This window comes from Phymastichus coffea, unplaced genomic scaffold (assembly GCF_024137745.1).
Source record: "Phymastichus coffea isolate CEN01 unplaced genomic scaffold, Cenicafe_Pcof_1.1 PCOF00015, whole genome shotgun sequence".
Lineage (NCBI taxonomy): Eukaryota > Metazoa > Arthropoda > Insecta > Hymenoptera > Eulophidae > Phymastichus > Phymastichus coffea.
This window is the reverse complement of record NW_026706826.1, coordinates 4,520,654-4,536,526: the sequence shown is the minus strand read 5'-3', so window position 1 is coordinate 4,536,526 and position 15,873 is coordinate 4,520,654. Positions and strand designations below refer to the sequence as shown.

The 15,873-nt window shown below is 36.3% G+C and overlaps 1 protein-coding gene across 6 annotated transcripts in view; it reads right to left on the bottom strand.

Moving 5' to 3' along the window:
* Nucleotides 1-15,873, bottom strand: part of LOC131675031 (protein lingerer) — a 796,131-nt gene that overhangs the window by 523,672 nt on the left and 256,586 nt on the right. For all 6 annotated transcript variants that reach the window (XM_058953839.1, XM_058953842.1, XM_058953845.1 and 3 more), the window contains one exon: nucleotides 10,277-10,492. In XM_058953839.1, coding sequence (XP_058809822.1) covers nucleotides 10,277-10,492 — 216 coding nt within the window. The remainder of the gene's footprint in view (nucleotides 1-10,276; nucleotides 10,493-15,873) is intronic.

Below are 15,873 nucleotides of genomic sequence, written 5' to 3'. Positions count from 1 at the left end.
ATATGCAACATGAGAAGAAGGAAAACTATGAAAACCTAAGCGAAGAGATAGAGGAGAACAGACGAAAAACAATAATTATAGGAGGAGACTTCAACGCAAGAACAGGAAACGAAGGAAGAGAATGGGAGACAGAAGAAAACCTAGAGGAAATAAAGGCTAAGGATAAAGTGTTAAACGCAGAGGGAGAAGAAATGATAAAATGGCTAGGAGAAATGGGCTTAGTGATAACGAATGGAGAAAAGAAGGAGATGAAGAGGGAGAAATAACATATATAGGAGCGGGAGGAATGTCAACGATAGACAATGTAGTAGGTAACGAGGAAGGTGATGAGGCGATAAAAAGGGTTTAAATAAAGAAGAGGGTAAAGTCGGACCACTTACCAATAGAGGTGGAATTGGGAGACAAAATAGCGGAAGAAAAAAAGAAGAGGAAGAAAGAATGATAGACGACTGGAGCGAAGAAGGTATAAGGGAGTATCAGAGATGGATAGACGTAATAGAGGGAACAGAAAAATGGAAATGTATAAAAAATAGAGTGAAGAACACAGTTGTAAAAAAGAAGATAAGGAAAAAAAAATCAAAAAAAAGCTGGTGGAGAAAAGAATGTAAGGCAAAAAGGGATAGGGTGATGGCAGAGTTAAATAAGGTAAGAAAAGGGGAAGGAGACAGAGGCAAATACTTAGAAGCAAAGAGAGAATACAGAGAGGAAATAAGAAAAGCGAAAGAAGATGAAGGGAAAAGAGTGGCAGAAGAAATAAGAAAAGATAAGACGAGAAGAAAATTCTTGAATAAAGTGAATGGCAATAGGAAGAAAAGAATTGGATTAGATGAAAATATAGGAAAAGAAGAATGGATAAAGCACTTCAAGGAATAATTGGGAGAGAAAGAAAAGGAAGAAAACAAAGGGGAAGAAACCGAAGACAGCGAAGGAGAGGAAGGTGAAGAAATCAAAGAAAGAGAAGTAAAAGAGGTAATAAGAAAAATGAAAAAGAAAAAGGCGACAGGAGAAGATGGTATAGCAAATGAAGCGTGGGTAGAAGGCACGAAAGGCTTGCTAAAAGATATGACAAAATGCTTAAACGGAATATGGAACGGAGAAGGATATCCGGAAGAATGGAGGAAGGGAATAATAGTACCAATATATAAGTCAGGGAGGAAAGAAGAAGTAGGAAACTATAGAGGAATAACGCTGATGGCTACGGGATATAAAATATATGCGGAAATACTGAGAAAAAAGCTGGAAAGAGAATTAGAAGCTAAAGAAACGCTAAGTGATACGCAGATGGGATTTAGGAAGAAAAGAGGAACAATGGACGCAATATATATATTAAAAACAATAATAGGGAAGGAAATAAGGGAAAAAGGAGGAAAACTGTTCGTATTCATTGCAGACATGAAGGCCGCTTTTGATAAAATAAAGAGGAAGAAAATATGGGAAACAATGAAAGAGAAAGGGATAAATAGAAAAATTAGTAAAAGAATAGAAGAAATATACAAGAAAACAGGGAGTAAGGTAAAAGTTGGAGGAGAAATAATTGGGGAGTTTGAGACTTACAAAGGCGTAAGGCAAGGGTGCCCTTTGAGCACCACGCTATTTAATCTTGCCTTCGCCGACCTGGAAGTGAAGATCAAGCAGGAGCAGGAAGGAGGGGTAGTGATAGGAAGGAAGAAAATATGGACATTAGGATACGCAGATGATGTAGTGATGATGGCAAAGAGTGAAAGTGGAATAAAAGCAATGCTGAAAAAATTAAAAAGATACCTGGAAGAAAGGGGATTAGAGTTAAATGTAGGAAAAGCAAAGATGATGAAATGCAGGAGAGGAGGAGGAAGGGGGAAAGAAGAAGAATTCGAATGGGAAGGTGAGAAAATAGAGATGGTGAAAGAGTACAACTACTTGGGATATGTGATAAGCAGAAATAACGGAAATGAAAAGCAGATAAAGAAGGTAGAAGGAAAAATAAATATGGGACTCGGAAAGCTATGGGGGCTAGGAGAAAAGCTATTTAGAGAAAACTGGGAGCTAAGGATGAACCTGTTCGATGCTCTGGCGAAAAGCGTGATTATGTATGGAGCAGAAATCTGGGGATGGAAGAGATATGAGGAAATAGAGAGACTACAACTAAAATACATAAAGTGGGTATTAGGATTAGATAGAAACACGCCAAGTTACCTAATACGATAGGAAACAGGAAGACAAGAAATGAAAGAAACAGCATCAGAAAGAGCAATGAAGTATGAAAACAAAATAAGAGAAGAAAGACATGGCTCAATAAAAAAACCAGCATGGAGAGAATTAAAGAAAAGGGAAAGAAATAAAAAAGATAAAAAGGGTAAGAAGGAGGAGAGAGAGGAAAGGCTGGGAAAAAGTAAAATATACAGAGAGAGGGAAGAGGGAGATGAAATGAGTGAAGAGTTTTGGGAAGAAATAAGAGATGAGCTAAAGAAAAAAGATGAAAAAGAACTAGAAGAAAAACTAGAAAAATCAAGATACATACTAAATATACATACTAAAATATATATATAAATATATATATAAAATATAAATATATTTAAAATATAAAATATAAAATATATAAAATATAAAATATAAATATAAATATATTTATATAAATATAAATATAAATATATATATAAAATATAAATATATATACATACTAAATGAGTGGAAAGAGCTGAAAGAAGAAATGAAAAGGTATAGGTTAAAGGAAATTCAAGGAGAGGGAAGAATAAAAGGCCTGCAAATAAGGGAAAGGTTTAGGTTAGGTAATGAAACAAGAGGAAGCAGGTATTGGGGAAAAGAAGAAAATAAGAGATGCAGAATGTGTATAAAAGAGGAAGAAAATTGGAACCACATGGTAGAAAAATGTGAAAAAAGCAGAAAGGAAGGGGAAGTGTGGGAAAAAATAATAATAGGAAGCAAAGAAAAGATAGCGTGGATGATGGAGATAAAATGGAGAAGAAGAAGAAACGAAGAGAAGAAAGAAAAAGAAAAGCAAGAAGACGAAGCTGCAAGACCCTAAGGAGAGACGGAAACAGAAGACAGAGAAGCAAGACTCGCAGACACATCTACACACACACACACATACACACACATACACACAAAACACAAACATACGCGCAAACATAAACATACACATGCACACACACACACACACAAGACACAAGTAACAGCAACTATACAAGCGAGAGGAAGCAGGTATTGGAGGATGGAGCAAAATGGAAAAGAAGAAGAATCGAAGAAGAGAAAGAAAAAGGTAAACTAGAAGACAAATCATAAGATGCTAAGGAAAAATAAATGAGGTTGAGGAAAGGAAAGGCAGAGTGAGCAATAGGAAACAAGAAAAAGATGTCAAAGCCTTAATAAGGAGAAAGATAGATGAAATGATTAGCAAGAAGGAGAGCAAAAGCAAAGGAAAGGCTAAGGTGAAAAGGCAAAAGAAAGTAATAAAGGAAAAGCTATCTTTTTAGGAAGCAGAGCGGAAAAGGCAGATCTTGGAGAGAGAAAGAGGAAGAGAAGATTAATCAGAAGAAAAATGAGAAGAAAAGAGGAACAGGCAGGCGCAGAAGACAGGGACACAAGAGTTGCAGACACAACTACAAAGGCACATATTTACACAACACACACACACACACACACGCACGCGCGCACTCACACACACACACAGACAAAACACATACACAATCAACTACACAAACTGGATACGAGACATAAATAGTAATATAAGAAATGTAAACCAAATGTAACATATAAGATGTAAATAAATAAACTATATATATGACGATTTAAAATATATTCAAGGATGGACTTTACTCTAGTTTCTTTTAGCGTGAAGTGTTCCATAAGTAGAGCTGAAGTTTTTTCGTTGAAGGGGTATGATTCAGCCGAAGTTTCTCATAACGCGAAATGTTCTTTGAGTCAAGCGTAAATCACAATAGGAAAGGGAAGGATTGTTTAGCTAATCACTAGAGAGAAACAAGTATAAACTAAGTTTATTCAATCTCAAACGCTCACCTTGCAAGGCTAGGAGAGAAATTCAGCCTGTGCAAAATTCAGCGTATTTATATACAAATTTTCCCGCCCATTTTCGTAGGATAGCCCTCTTCAAGTTATTTACGCAAGTATGCAAAATGATTTTCTCTTGTTTACAATAAAATAGACCGCATTAAAGAAAATTTAAATAGTGTAAAAAATACAAAAAGTGATATAGATAATTCAAGCATAATTTACACTTATCGCAAAAATCGGAGTTAAAAGTTATTAACTAATGAAGTTAAATAATACAATAGCGTAAAATTTACAATAAAATAATAAAAATTTTTTACATATAAAAACCATTTATCGCTTGTAGATATAATTACAAATAATAACTACTGAAATTGGATAATAATATCTGAGTAATAATTAATTTTCATTTTTTGCAATATCTTATAATGTAAATATAAAATCGGCTAAATGAAATTAATAAATTATGACAATTTTGTCATTATGTAAAAAATTAACGCTTTCGATTTACGTATATACTCTTATTTGTTGAAATAAATTATTAATCGTTTATTTATTGATAACAATAATAATAAAGTTGTTATCAATGAAACGAAATCGTACTCATTTTTCTAACAAAAGATAGTCATTTTGAGTTCAGATCCGTTTTATGCTTTATTACAATAATTAACATTTACAAAGTTATAAAAAAAATTAAGTTTGCACATTAAAATTCAATACTATTCAATAGTTAAAAGTACTTGAAAATATGATAATCTTAACGTATGCCCTAAAATCTACATAAAAAATACTTTGTTTCATTGAAATTACTCCTAATAATGCATTTTATTTGAACAATGAAAATTATCATATCTATATCTATAAGTAGAATAACGCCACGCTCCTTATGTGGTCATGAAATTTGATTCTAGCTCTAATACAATTAGATAATATGTGAAGTTGCACCATTTAATATTCTAATTGATCGTTTAGATTCATAAGCTTAGCGGATTGCAGTAATACAGGTAAAATATGAGAATAGTCTAAGAGCTCATAGATAGGACCGTTACAACGTTACTATGCATTCAATGAAATCGTGTTTTTGTTTTAATCAATTTTACAGATGCGATCTACCGTTTTATAACTTATTATTTTAAGAAAACTAAAGGCAGAAATCAAGTGTTGTCTCCAAGGTGTCCACCATCGTATTTGATTATATCACAAGTGAGAAAGCCGTGTTGAATCCGCCATTTGTAGGCGTAGGGACCACGTAAACAAAGGGCTCGAATTAAAAAAAATTGATTTTTTAGTGGTTATTCGCTTTTAGCAAATTTTCGCTTTTAGTAAATTATATGGCAAAATGGATAGCAGCATCGTATTCTACGTGAAAAAATACATTGAAAAGATAAATTATACTTTCATCGTCCGTGCTATTATACAAGTATAAATCGATGATCCAATTCCTAACCTTTGATTTATATGTGTAATATATAGGTAATTGCACTTCTCATAATGTAATGGTGCTGATAATAAATGTGTGGTACATGTTTTCCATATATTTTTTGACGGAAAAACTAAAGGCGCTATTTATTTTACCGTACAATTTGAATATACGGCGCTAAAAGCAAATAACTATGTTTTTAAAGGTTTTTATTTTTTTTAAAGGTGTTCTACCAAGTTGAAAAATAAAAAATAAATATAGGCATGTTCCCAGCATAAAATTATAGAATATAAATTTTTTTCACGATGATATGTCTTCATTTTCGAAAAACAAATTTTTGAAAGTTTTAGAACGTTATAAAAATTTGAATTTGTCACCAACCTTTGTTTAGTTTAGACAGTTTTGTGGGGCTTAAAAAACCCTAATAAATAAATAAACCAATTTTTTAATAAAATTTTTTATAAAATTGACTGAGATATCGTTGAAAAAAACTCTAAAACACAAAATGGGGGCTCATGCTACTCCAGGTTGATACAGGGATATGAAAATTTAATAAAAAGAAATTTCTGAACATACTGAACATAATGGCCTATTTAAACGTAACATACTGTCTTGATTCCCTTATGATTTTTTAAATGATAAATTTTGTAATGATCGAAAGAAGGGAAATAGTGATTTTCCATCTATCACTATTTCCCTTCTTTCCATCATTACAAAATTTATCATTTAATGGCCTATTTACTGTTCCGGTTGGCTTAAAGGGCATTTTGACTATCTTATTTGGCTAGACCAATTTGAAATAAATAAAACATAAATAAAAATAAAACCATATATGTTTTGATTATAACATTATGTGCTGACTTTACGATATTACCAAGTTTATTTTCTGTGTCATCAAAATTAATACTAAAAATCTCATTGTTCCTGTAAGCTCCCGTGTAAGGAACAGCAGAGTTATTTGAAGGCGGGGTAAAATTTGAATCAATATTAGTTTAGTCCAATCTTATTGTCTGATACATCCAATTCTCAATCCAATCTGTCAGTGTTTGATCCCTATCGAAACACAGCTAAAATAACCAACCAATCAGCGCGATGCACACATATACACAAACATTCTCCCTAGACTCTCTCCCTAGACCCACTTTAGGACAACAGTATATCTAAGACATAGCTACTCACATCTCTAACCTCTATGACTAATATATCACTTGTATAGATAATTTCAGTAATTTATGGCTAAATACAGTAATAACATAACATTAATACTTTGTATTGAATGAGTGAAGTTCTTTTCTTTATCTAATAGTAAATTAGTAAATAAGCTTGGTGAAAGTTTTCATTATATAACACAAAACTGTGACTATTTACTACACTGTTTATTAATTACATCAAGAGTATGAAGTGTTGCAAATGCAGACTTACTGCTGTCGAATAAGTTTTCATACTAATTTTAATAAATTATAAGTTCTAGATGAATGCGTTACTTTATGTAAAATGACGTATCTTTTATTAGATGTAATATTCAAAACATTATCACTGACAGCTGCTGTATTTTGAAATGGAAATGATGTACTGCATTAATTAGACATACATGTGTCAAAAATTAATAATAATTCTCAAGCAATCAAGTCTGCAGATATAAATTATAATCTAGATAAAATATTGGATTGGAATATTATATGGAATCAAAAGGACAAAACCAGGTATAAGTAAAAAAAATAAATCAAAGTGATACTCTCAACGCGGACATACATTTGCTCGACTATAATAGATTTAAAATTCATGTGAAATCAACAATTAAAAGTTTCACACATTTCTACATAAGTAGATGTCTTATTTTCCAAAGGAGAGCCTCGTACCAGTTTCCTCAGTGAAGCTAATGAACCAGAAAGAAAGCTGTTCAGCCAGCAAGAGCTTGAAACAGCAGCGAAAAGACTATGTCCTGAGAAAAGTTCAGGTCTGGACGATATACTGAACGAGATTATATGAATAGTAATCCGAAATAATCCTCAGATGCTGTTGATCATCTTCAATAAATGCTTCGATCAAGGAATATTCTGGGCATGCTTGATTTTATGACAATTAAGACAATGTAGAAAGCGATCGAAGGACAAACCAGTGAAAGAATTTTTCCAAACAAATACGCTTTCTGTAAAGGATTTTCGATATTCCAGGCTTTCAAGAGTTTCACAAGCTCTGTAGCGTCACGCTATTAAGCTTCACGATCATAGCTTCACGAGCTATTAAACCGAGAAAGTTTTTGTACAATAATAGCGCTCGACGTCAAGAATAGGTTCAACTCGGCTAGCTGGGAAAGCATCTATCAATTCCTCAACAAAGAGAAAAAGATACCGTAGTACCGCTACAAAGGGTACTGAACAGTTATATGAAGAAGAGAAACTTGGTTATAATTACTGAAAAAGGAGAAATCGTAAACAATTTATAGGCAGGAGTACCTCAAGGTTCAATTAAAGGGCTATTTTTGTGGATCTGCGTATACGACGGTCTACTAAAGCTACAGCTTCCAGAAGGAGCATACCTGGTCGGATTTACAGAGGATGTAGCCCTATCGGTAGTCGTTCAAGCATTGCAAGTTCAATTGATTGCCAACGAGACCTTAGACTTGATTGTCAGCTGACTGAAGAGCAGATAGTTACAATTTATAGTACACAAATTCGAAGCAGTGATAATGATCTGCCGAAGGAAATACGACGTACTGTAGTTCATGATTAATGGAGAAAAAATCCCCTTGAAGAGTGAAATTAAGTACGTACCTGGAAGTCTCGCTATATAAGAGTTGGTTATTCGAGTAACACGTGAATGTAGCAGCAACCAAAGCTTCAATCGTAGGCACGTCTGTACTGCGACTCATGCCTAACATAGGAAAACCCTGGCCATTACGGAGGCAAGTGTTATCAACAGTTGTTGAGTCGATCCACTTATACGGTGCGCCAATCTGAGTAGATCGGATACTTGAATACTTGGTGGACTGCTTGCCCATATGCTGGGCGTAATCGGAAGATGAATCTGCGAATCATAAGTAGCTGGTGCTTGATATCAAGAAATGTGACCAACGTGTTGATAATAAGTGCCAATTATGTGGAGAAGCAAAGGAGAGCGCAGGAAACGCGTGGGATGGTTCGATGTGCCATAGGCGCCACCCGTGTGAGGCAGTACCCGCGAGCGGTTTCTCGCAGCGGATTGCCCCATCGAGGGAGGCGCCAGGCCGGTTTAAAGAAGTGGCGTTTCTCTTTTTGGTCGTTGATTTTGTGTTTATCAGTTCGTTTAGTTTTGGTTCTAGTTATAGTTCTGGGTTTTCTTTTTGGTTTTGGGGTTTAATTTATTTTGTTTGATCACAACCAGAAAGCCCACTTGTGGCCAACGGAAAGGCCCAGCCATGGCGAGGCGACTGGACGGCAAGAGCGGGAGACAGCCCCCGATCCTATGGAAAGGATCGGTTGCTTCGGAGGGGCTGTTACTGAGAATCTCGGCTAGGCCGATTTCGTCCATTTAGCTCTCGCCAATGTCCACGTGCTGCGCCAAGCTAACAGTGTGTGCATGTGGCACGCACATTCATGCTTGAATTTTTGTTTTCGAGGTGCGTGTACGGGCTAAGCTGACGGCTGGAGCGATCGACATGGCGCAGAAGGATAGAGTGAGAGAGAGAAGGAGAGAGCGCTCGAGTTGCGGATCATCGCGGAAAATTTGAAGAGTATCTGGTAGACTTTGGGCAGAGAAAGTCGCGCGCGCGGATTAAGCCGGAGTCAACGGTTTTCCGGAGTTGGCCCTGCGACCTCGTCAACGCTTTTCGTTTTTCGGAGACACGCCCGGTGCGCGGTCGAGTATTGGAGTGTGTGGCTGGGTCACGCCCAGCCGTGTCCCAAAGGATACCCGGCACCGGTGCGTATGGGTAACCGGCGAGGTGCTTAGGTGCACGCGTGAACGGTCTTCGTCCCTGCTGCAGTACCGAGCAACCGAAGGGCAGCGGGAACAACGGCAACCGTAGCGGAAACAACAATAACGAGTGGAACAATAGATTGAGGCAGCAACATAGTAAAGCAAACGAGAGGACGAGCGAGAGAGCAAACAGCGACGACAATAACACCAGCGAGGCGGTTAGTGAGGAGGAGCGCACCATTGACGTCAGATTGCGAAGCGTTCTAGCCGTCAGAGACGCTAAAGTTCGAGGACGGTACCCTGTTCTCTCTTGTCTCTCTCTCTTGGGCGCCAGCTGATGGGAGGTAGTGCGGCAGATCTACTGGCTATCCCGTTGACAATATAACGGCGGAAATTGTTTATCGGACATTTATTGTAAGAATTAGTTTAAAAAAGGGAATCGGCAGGCTGACCAGCCACCGATTCATCTTCGCACTCCTTTTTGTTGTCATGCCGCTCGTAGTATATCGGCGTGAGATATACTATCTTGTAGTCTTGTAGTCGATTGTTGACAATTAAAGGATTAGTGTGTTAATCCGGTATTGTGTTTCTTCGACGCTGTATCACTCCTCATCCGGACTTTGAATCTGTGCGTTTAACGTGGTTTTTCTCGACACGTTATTCAGTCGTGGGAACGTCTTTTGCTTTCCGAACCCCCAAATAAATAATTTGTGCGGACGGCAGCGAGCTACCCAGACGGGAAAGATCGCTTATCTCCGTTACAACATATCCATATACACGCGAGCGCGGGCGCGCTCACACATTATGGAAGAAATCTGACAGAGCCAATGTAACACATCTCCCACATACGAGCAATGAACATTACGGTCCCGAAATAACAAAATATATACCATACGTATAGATGTCACTCAAGCTGAGACTTACATACTTGCATATTTTAAACAATATACATACCTGATTAGTCATGGCAGTAATAAAAGTTGATTGAGCAGAAGATGTATTGAGACAATCGTTAGTATTTTCGGATATTTGAGAGAAATATTCCGATTGTGCTGCAGACAAGCTTTTATTTTTACACGTATTGAAGGAGTGCGAAACGTGGACTGAAGATGTAATTTGTAAAGGAGACTGATTATGTTCTGTTTCATCAATAGGCATTTGTGATGAGTTCTGAAAAAAATAATAAAGAATGAAACTTTAAACAGTATCTGTAATGTAACGTTTATGAAAAAGTGAATAGTATTTGAAATAATTTCTGCACTGGTAGCATGAAACTCTTTATGCCGTAATTGACAGGTTAATCCAAGAAAACTACAACCTGCTAATCCCACGATAGGTTAACCTGAGTACACAATAACCTGTTAACTTGGTACTACTGTTATGAAATCAATAAAGTATTCAACTGAAATCGACGACATATCCACGAAAAATAAGCTTTTTCAAATACAAGTCTTAAAAAATACATTTCAAAGGTAAGAGTGATAGTTTTATTTGAAAAAATAATGTATTTTACTTAATCTTAACCTAACACTTTTTATTTAGGCAACTTTAGGAACTTCATGCTTTGATGTGTTAATGTTTTTAATTTTTGATGAAGATTGACAACTGGAGTATGTCGTGTTGACGTTTTTGCTTTTAGTCGATAATTGACGTTTGGATTTCATGTGTTACTACTTGTATAGGAGCCACTACCTTTTGAATTATAAAAGATAATCATCTCATACTTTTTAGATGATCCTAGAACATCATGGCGCGCGTCGCAGCCCCAATCGTAAAATAATTAATGCTTGGAAATGGCAATTAATGTAATCAGTATTTTATTCGTATTATCTATATTAATTATTAATTATTGCTATAGCAATAGAGAAATATTGTTATTTATACTATGCTCTGTATATGTAATTTTTAATGGCAGAAGTCTGTCTTTAATTACTTAGACAAATTTTTAATGCATCCTATGATCGCAATCTAGACATAGCTACATAGAGCTGATCATGGTATAACACATCGTTTTGAAGATCGATTAGAATTTAATTTAACGTTGACGCTTGAGATTTATTAAAGTTATAGCAAAAGCCAATTAAATTGGAAATTGTTTTCTTTTAAATGTGAATGGATATAGATATTCACAATATAACGATTTAAATAAAAATTATTATGTTATTGCGTTTACCCCCTGTTAATATTTTACAATTTAATAAATTATAAGAAAAATCAAGTATTTCTAACCTTATTCCATTACATAATCTTCTGCTAAGCCTTATATTTATGATCAACACTAATATAAAAATTTTTTCAATCGTATGGGGTGGAAAGTTAGTAGATAAGCAATGTATGTCCTGGGACACAAAGAAGCTGACAAAGGATGCCACCAATGTATAAGGGATATGTGTATGTCCAAGGACACAAAGAGGCCGCCCGATGAAGGTGTTGAATTTTCGCGATAATTTGACACCTGTTTGTCTGCCAGTGGGCCCTTCGACCCAGCGGATCACTGATTTTTTGGAGGGAAACAATCTCATTTCTGATTTCCAATCGGGTTTTCGCAAGCATTACAGCACGCAGACAGCTCTTTTGAAGATCACTGAGGATATTCGCTTTGGCTTTGATGAAGGTCATGTAACAATCTTGCTCTTATTTGATTTCAAGAAGGCGTTTGACTCTCTCGATCACACTGTGCTTCTTGTGATTCTTAGGGAGTTAATCTTCTCGGATGATGCTGTTACGTTTATCTACTCTTATATAACAGGCCGTTTCCAGGGAGTGCTTGATCTTGACGGTACCATCTCAGAGTTCCTCGTAGCCACTTCAGGGGTTCCACAGGGTTCTGCACCTGGCCCTATCATATTTCTGATATTTATAAATTCTCTTTTACTTGTCCTATTCCATTCTGTTGGTATACTTTTCGCCGATGATCTCCAAATTTACATTCAGTGCAAACCTAATGAGGTAAACGATGGAATCTTGAAACTAAACCAGGATGGAAATCGCGTAGTAAATTAGTCAATCATGCGTGGAATTGATATCAACTATGCTAAGACGACGACTATGCTATTTGGATCAGTCCAACAATTACGCTTTCTGGATTTGAGTGCACTATATCCAATCGCCATTGGAGAAAACGTCATTCCGCTCGTGCCTACTGGAAACGAGTTAGGGCTCATCATGTCTAATAGTCTTCAGTGGAACTCGCAGGTGGCCCAGGTTTTATCGCGTGTGCACGGTGCGCTGCATAAGTTCCGGAGAAGAGGTTCGATTCTACCGTTAGCCCTTCGCAAGGAGTTGGTTGTTGCCCTTGTGTTGCCATACTTCGACTATGCGTGTCTGGTCTATTGCGATCTGCCTGATTATCTTAACATTAAGCTCCAGCGTCTGCTAAATGTTTGCGTTCGATTCGTTTTCAGACTTAAGAAAGAAGCCTCTCTTAAGCCTTTCTACAAGTTAGGTTGGCTATCGATCCGAGCGAGAAGAAGGTACTTTATCGCCTCGGTACTGTACCAAACCCTTACTACTCAAAAGCCGGAGTACTTGTATGCCTTATTCCCGCCGCCGAGAGGCGAAATTCGGCGCCCTGGGCGTCTTCAACAATCTAGTTTTGCTATCCCTCTGGCTTGTGCTGCCGCATATGAAAGTTCATTTACAGTTCAGGCCATGATCCTTTGGGACTCATTGCCCGTTTCTTTACGCCTCAGGGAGAACAGTACAAATTTTAGGCTGGGATTGTTGGAGTACCTTAAAGCACGTGATATTTGTTTCACGGAATAGATTAGTTTCACGGAATAGATTGTTAAGATGGTTGCTGGTTACAGTTGGCGCACAAGTTTGTCTTGGTCTGGCTTTAAATGTCCAGCGTTAACACAAAGGGTATACTGCGCTAATTTGTTATTTGCTGCTGAATTCTCAAACTGCCATGTCTGTCCCGTATTGCTTACGTTTTGCTCCGCGTTGTTATTAAGGTTACGTCTACTATCATTGTTGTAATTCTCTCTCTCTCTCTCTCTCTCTCTCTCTCTCTCTCTCTCTCTCTCTCTCTCTCTCTTTCTCTCTGTCACCGGGAAAGAAGAGACGTTGAGGTGCTGCACACGCAGCCTCTGTAATTTAAATTATAAAAATCCTTATTTTATACCAGTCGTCATCCATAACCTTACTGGATATGATTCTTATTTTATTATAAAAGAAATAGCTACTAGCTCTGATCTTGAAGGAAATGTGACTGTTCTAGCTGAAAACAAGGAAAGATATATAGCTTTCACAAAACACATGGACGGTAGTACTATTAATTTTCGATTTATTGATTCGTTTCGTTTTATGCCATACTCAACCAAACTAAATATCGTAGAGCATGAATTCAAGAAAAATAAATATACAAAAACATAAATAGAATTATGGAAGAGAAAAGGCGTTTTTCCATATTAGTATGTTAACAGTTTTGAAAGATTAAAACAGACTTAACTATCACCTATTGAAGATTTTCATAGTCAATTGATAGATAGCAACATCTCTGAAGCTGAATATGAGCATACACAAAAAGTATGGAATGCTTTTGACATTATTGATTTAGGACAGTATTCTGATCTATACTTAAAAACTGACGTATTAGTCTTGGCCGATATTTTTGAGAATTTTCGTAAAACTTTTACGGATACGTATCAACTCGACCCATCATACTATTATACTACTCCTAGATTAACATGGGATGCTATGTTGATAGTGTACAAATATTGAGCTAGAACTTTTAACTGATATAGACATGGTTTTATTCATTCAAAAAGGTATTCGAGGAGGTATTAGTCAATGTGGTAATAGATATACAAATGCTAATAATCGATATACGGGCTCAGAATACAATGAAAAAGAACCAAGTATGTGTTTGATGTACTTTGATGTTAACAATGGATGGGCGATGACGCAATCATTACCGTATAGAAATTTTAAATGGATCTCTAACATTGATGAGCCTAATTTTGTCGACGTTTCCGATAATAATGAGGTTGGATATATTTTAAAAGTTGATCTACAGTATCCAAAAGAGCTACATGACGAACATAAGGACCTTCCTCTTTGTCCTGAACATAACACACTACCCGGATCAACACAAAAAAAACTTTTAACAACACTGTATAATAAAGAACGGTATGTCATTCACTATAGAGCGCTAAAGCAGGCTATTAAATACGGATTCCAATTAAAACAAATACACAGAGCACTACAGTTTAATCAAAAGCCGTGGTTTAAAACTTATGCAGATTTGAATACGGAAAAAAGAAAACGAGCTAAAAATGAGTTTGAAAAGATATTCTATAAACTCATGGTTGATACAGTATACGGAAAGACTATGGAGGATGAAAGGAAGCGAAAAGACATTAAATTAATTAATGCATGGGGTGGTAGATATAGAGCAGAAGCGAGGATTGCCCAACCCAACTTTCATAGTAGTTCCATCTTTGATGAAAATTTAGTAGCAATACAGTTATCATGGACGTATATTAGTATTAAAAAACCAATATTTATTGGACTTTGTGTGCTCCATATGTCAAAAACATTAGTATATGACTTCCACTATGGCTACATAAAAGAAAGACTAGCTCATAAAGCAAAATTACTTTACACTCATATAGATAGCCTTGTGTATGAATTTTAAGATGTTGATATATATGAAATAATAAAAGAAGATATCAATAAATTTTATACATCAAATTACTCAGAAAATAATCAGTTTAATATTCCGTTAGTTAATAAAAAAGTTCTCGGTATTACGAAAGATGAATGCAATGGTAATATTATGAGAGAATTCATTGGCCTTCGAAGTAAAATGTATAGTATACTAATAGAAAACCATTAACCAATGAAGAAAGCAAAAGGCGGAAAACACATACTGTCACAAAAATAATAGATCATGAAGATTATCGAAACTGTTTATTGGAATTAGAAATTATTATGCGTGAGCAATGCAACATACGTAGTGTATTACATCAAGTAAGAACGGAAAGACCGTAGAAAGTATCACTAAGTCCATATAATGATAAACGGTGTATATTTGATAAAAATCCAGATACACTTCCATGGGGTCATTACAAAACTATTGAAACGCCAAAGCTTGAAAACAGCAGTGCGTAACAACGAAGATGGAAGAAGATCACAGAAATGAAAGAAAATCCTCAAGATACTTTTACAACAAGTAGTAGAGATGACTGTAGAAAGCAACATCAAGAAAGTTGTAAGCTTTCCAACCTCCGATAGAAGTCGCTCACGATAGAGTAGTAATAGTAGGGACGAAGAAGGGTTAGTTAGGAAAAGACTAAGGATAGAATAGTGATAAAGTGGGAGACAACGGTAGAGTGGGGGACAACGGTAGACATGGCGACTGAAGTCGAAGGAGTAGGGCAATAGAATCATATGAAAAATTGCTCAAGTAGGGATTAGGCGAAAAGAGAGGGAAATGACGACGGCTCGAGTTCTCAGAGAGGGGATGCTTAGTACAAAACGGAGAACACACCTCAGTCCATCGCAGTTATTCAGCAGCAGCTTGATGCAACAACAGTAGTCTCTTT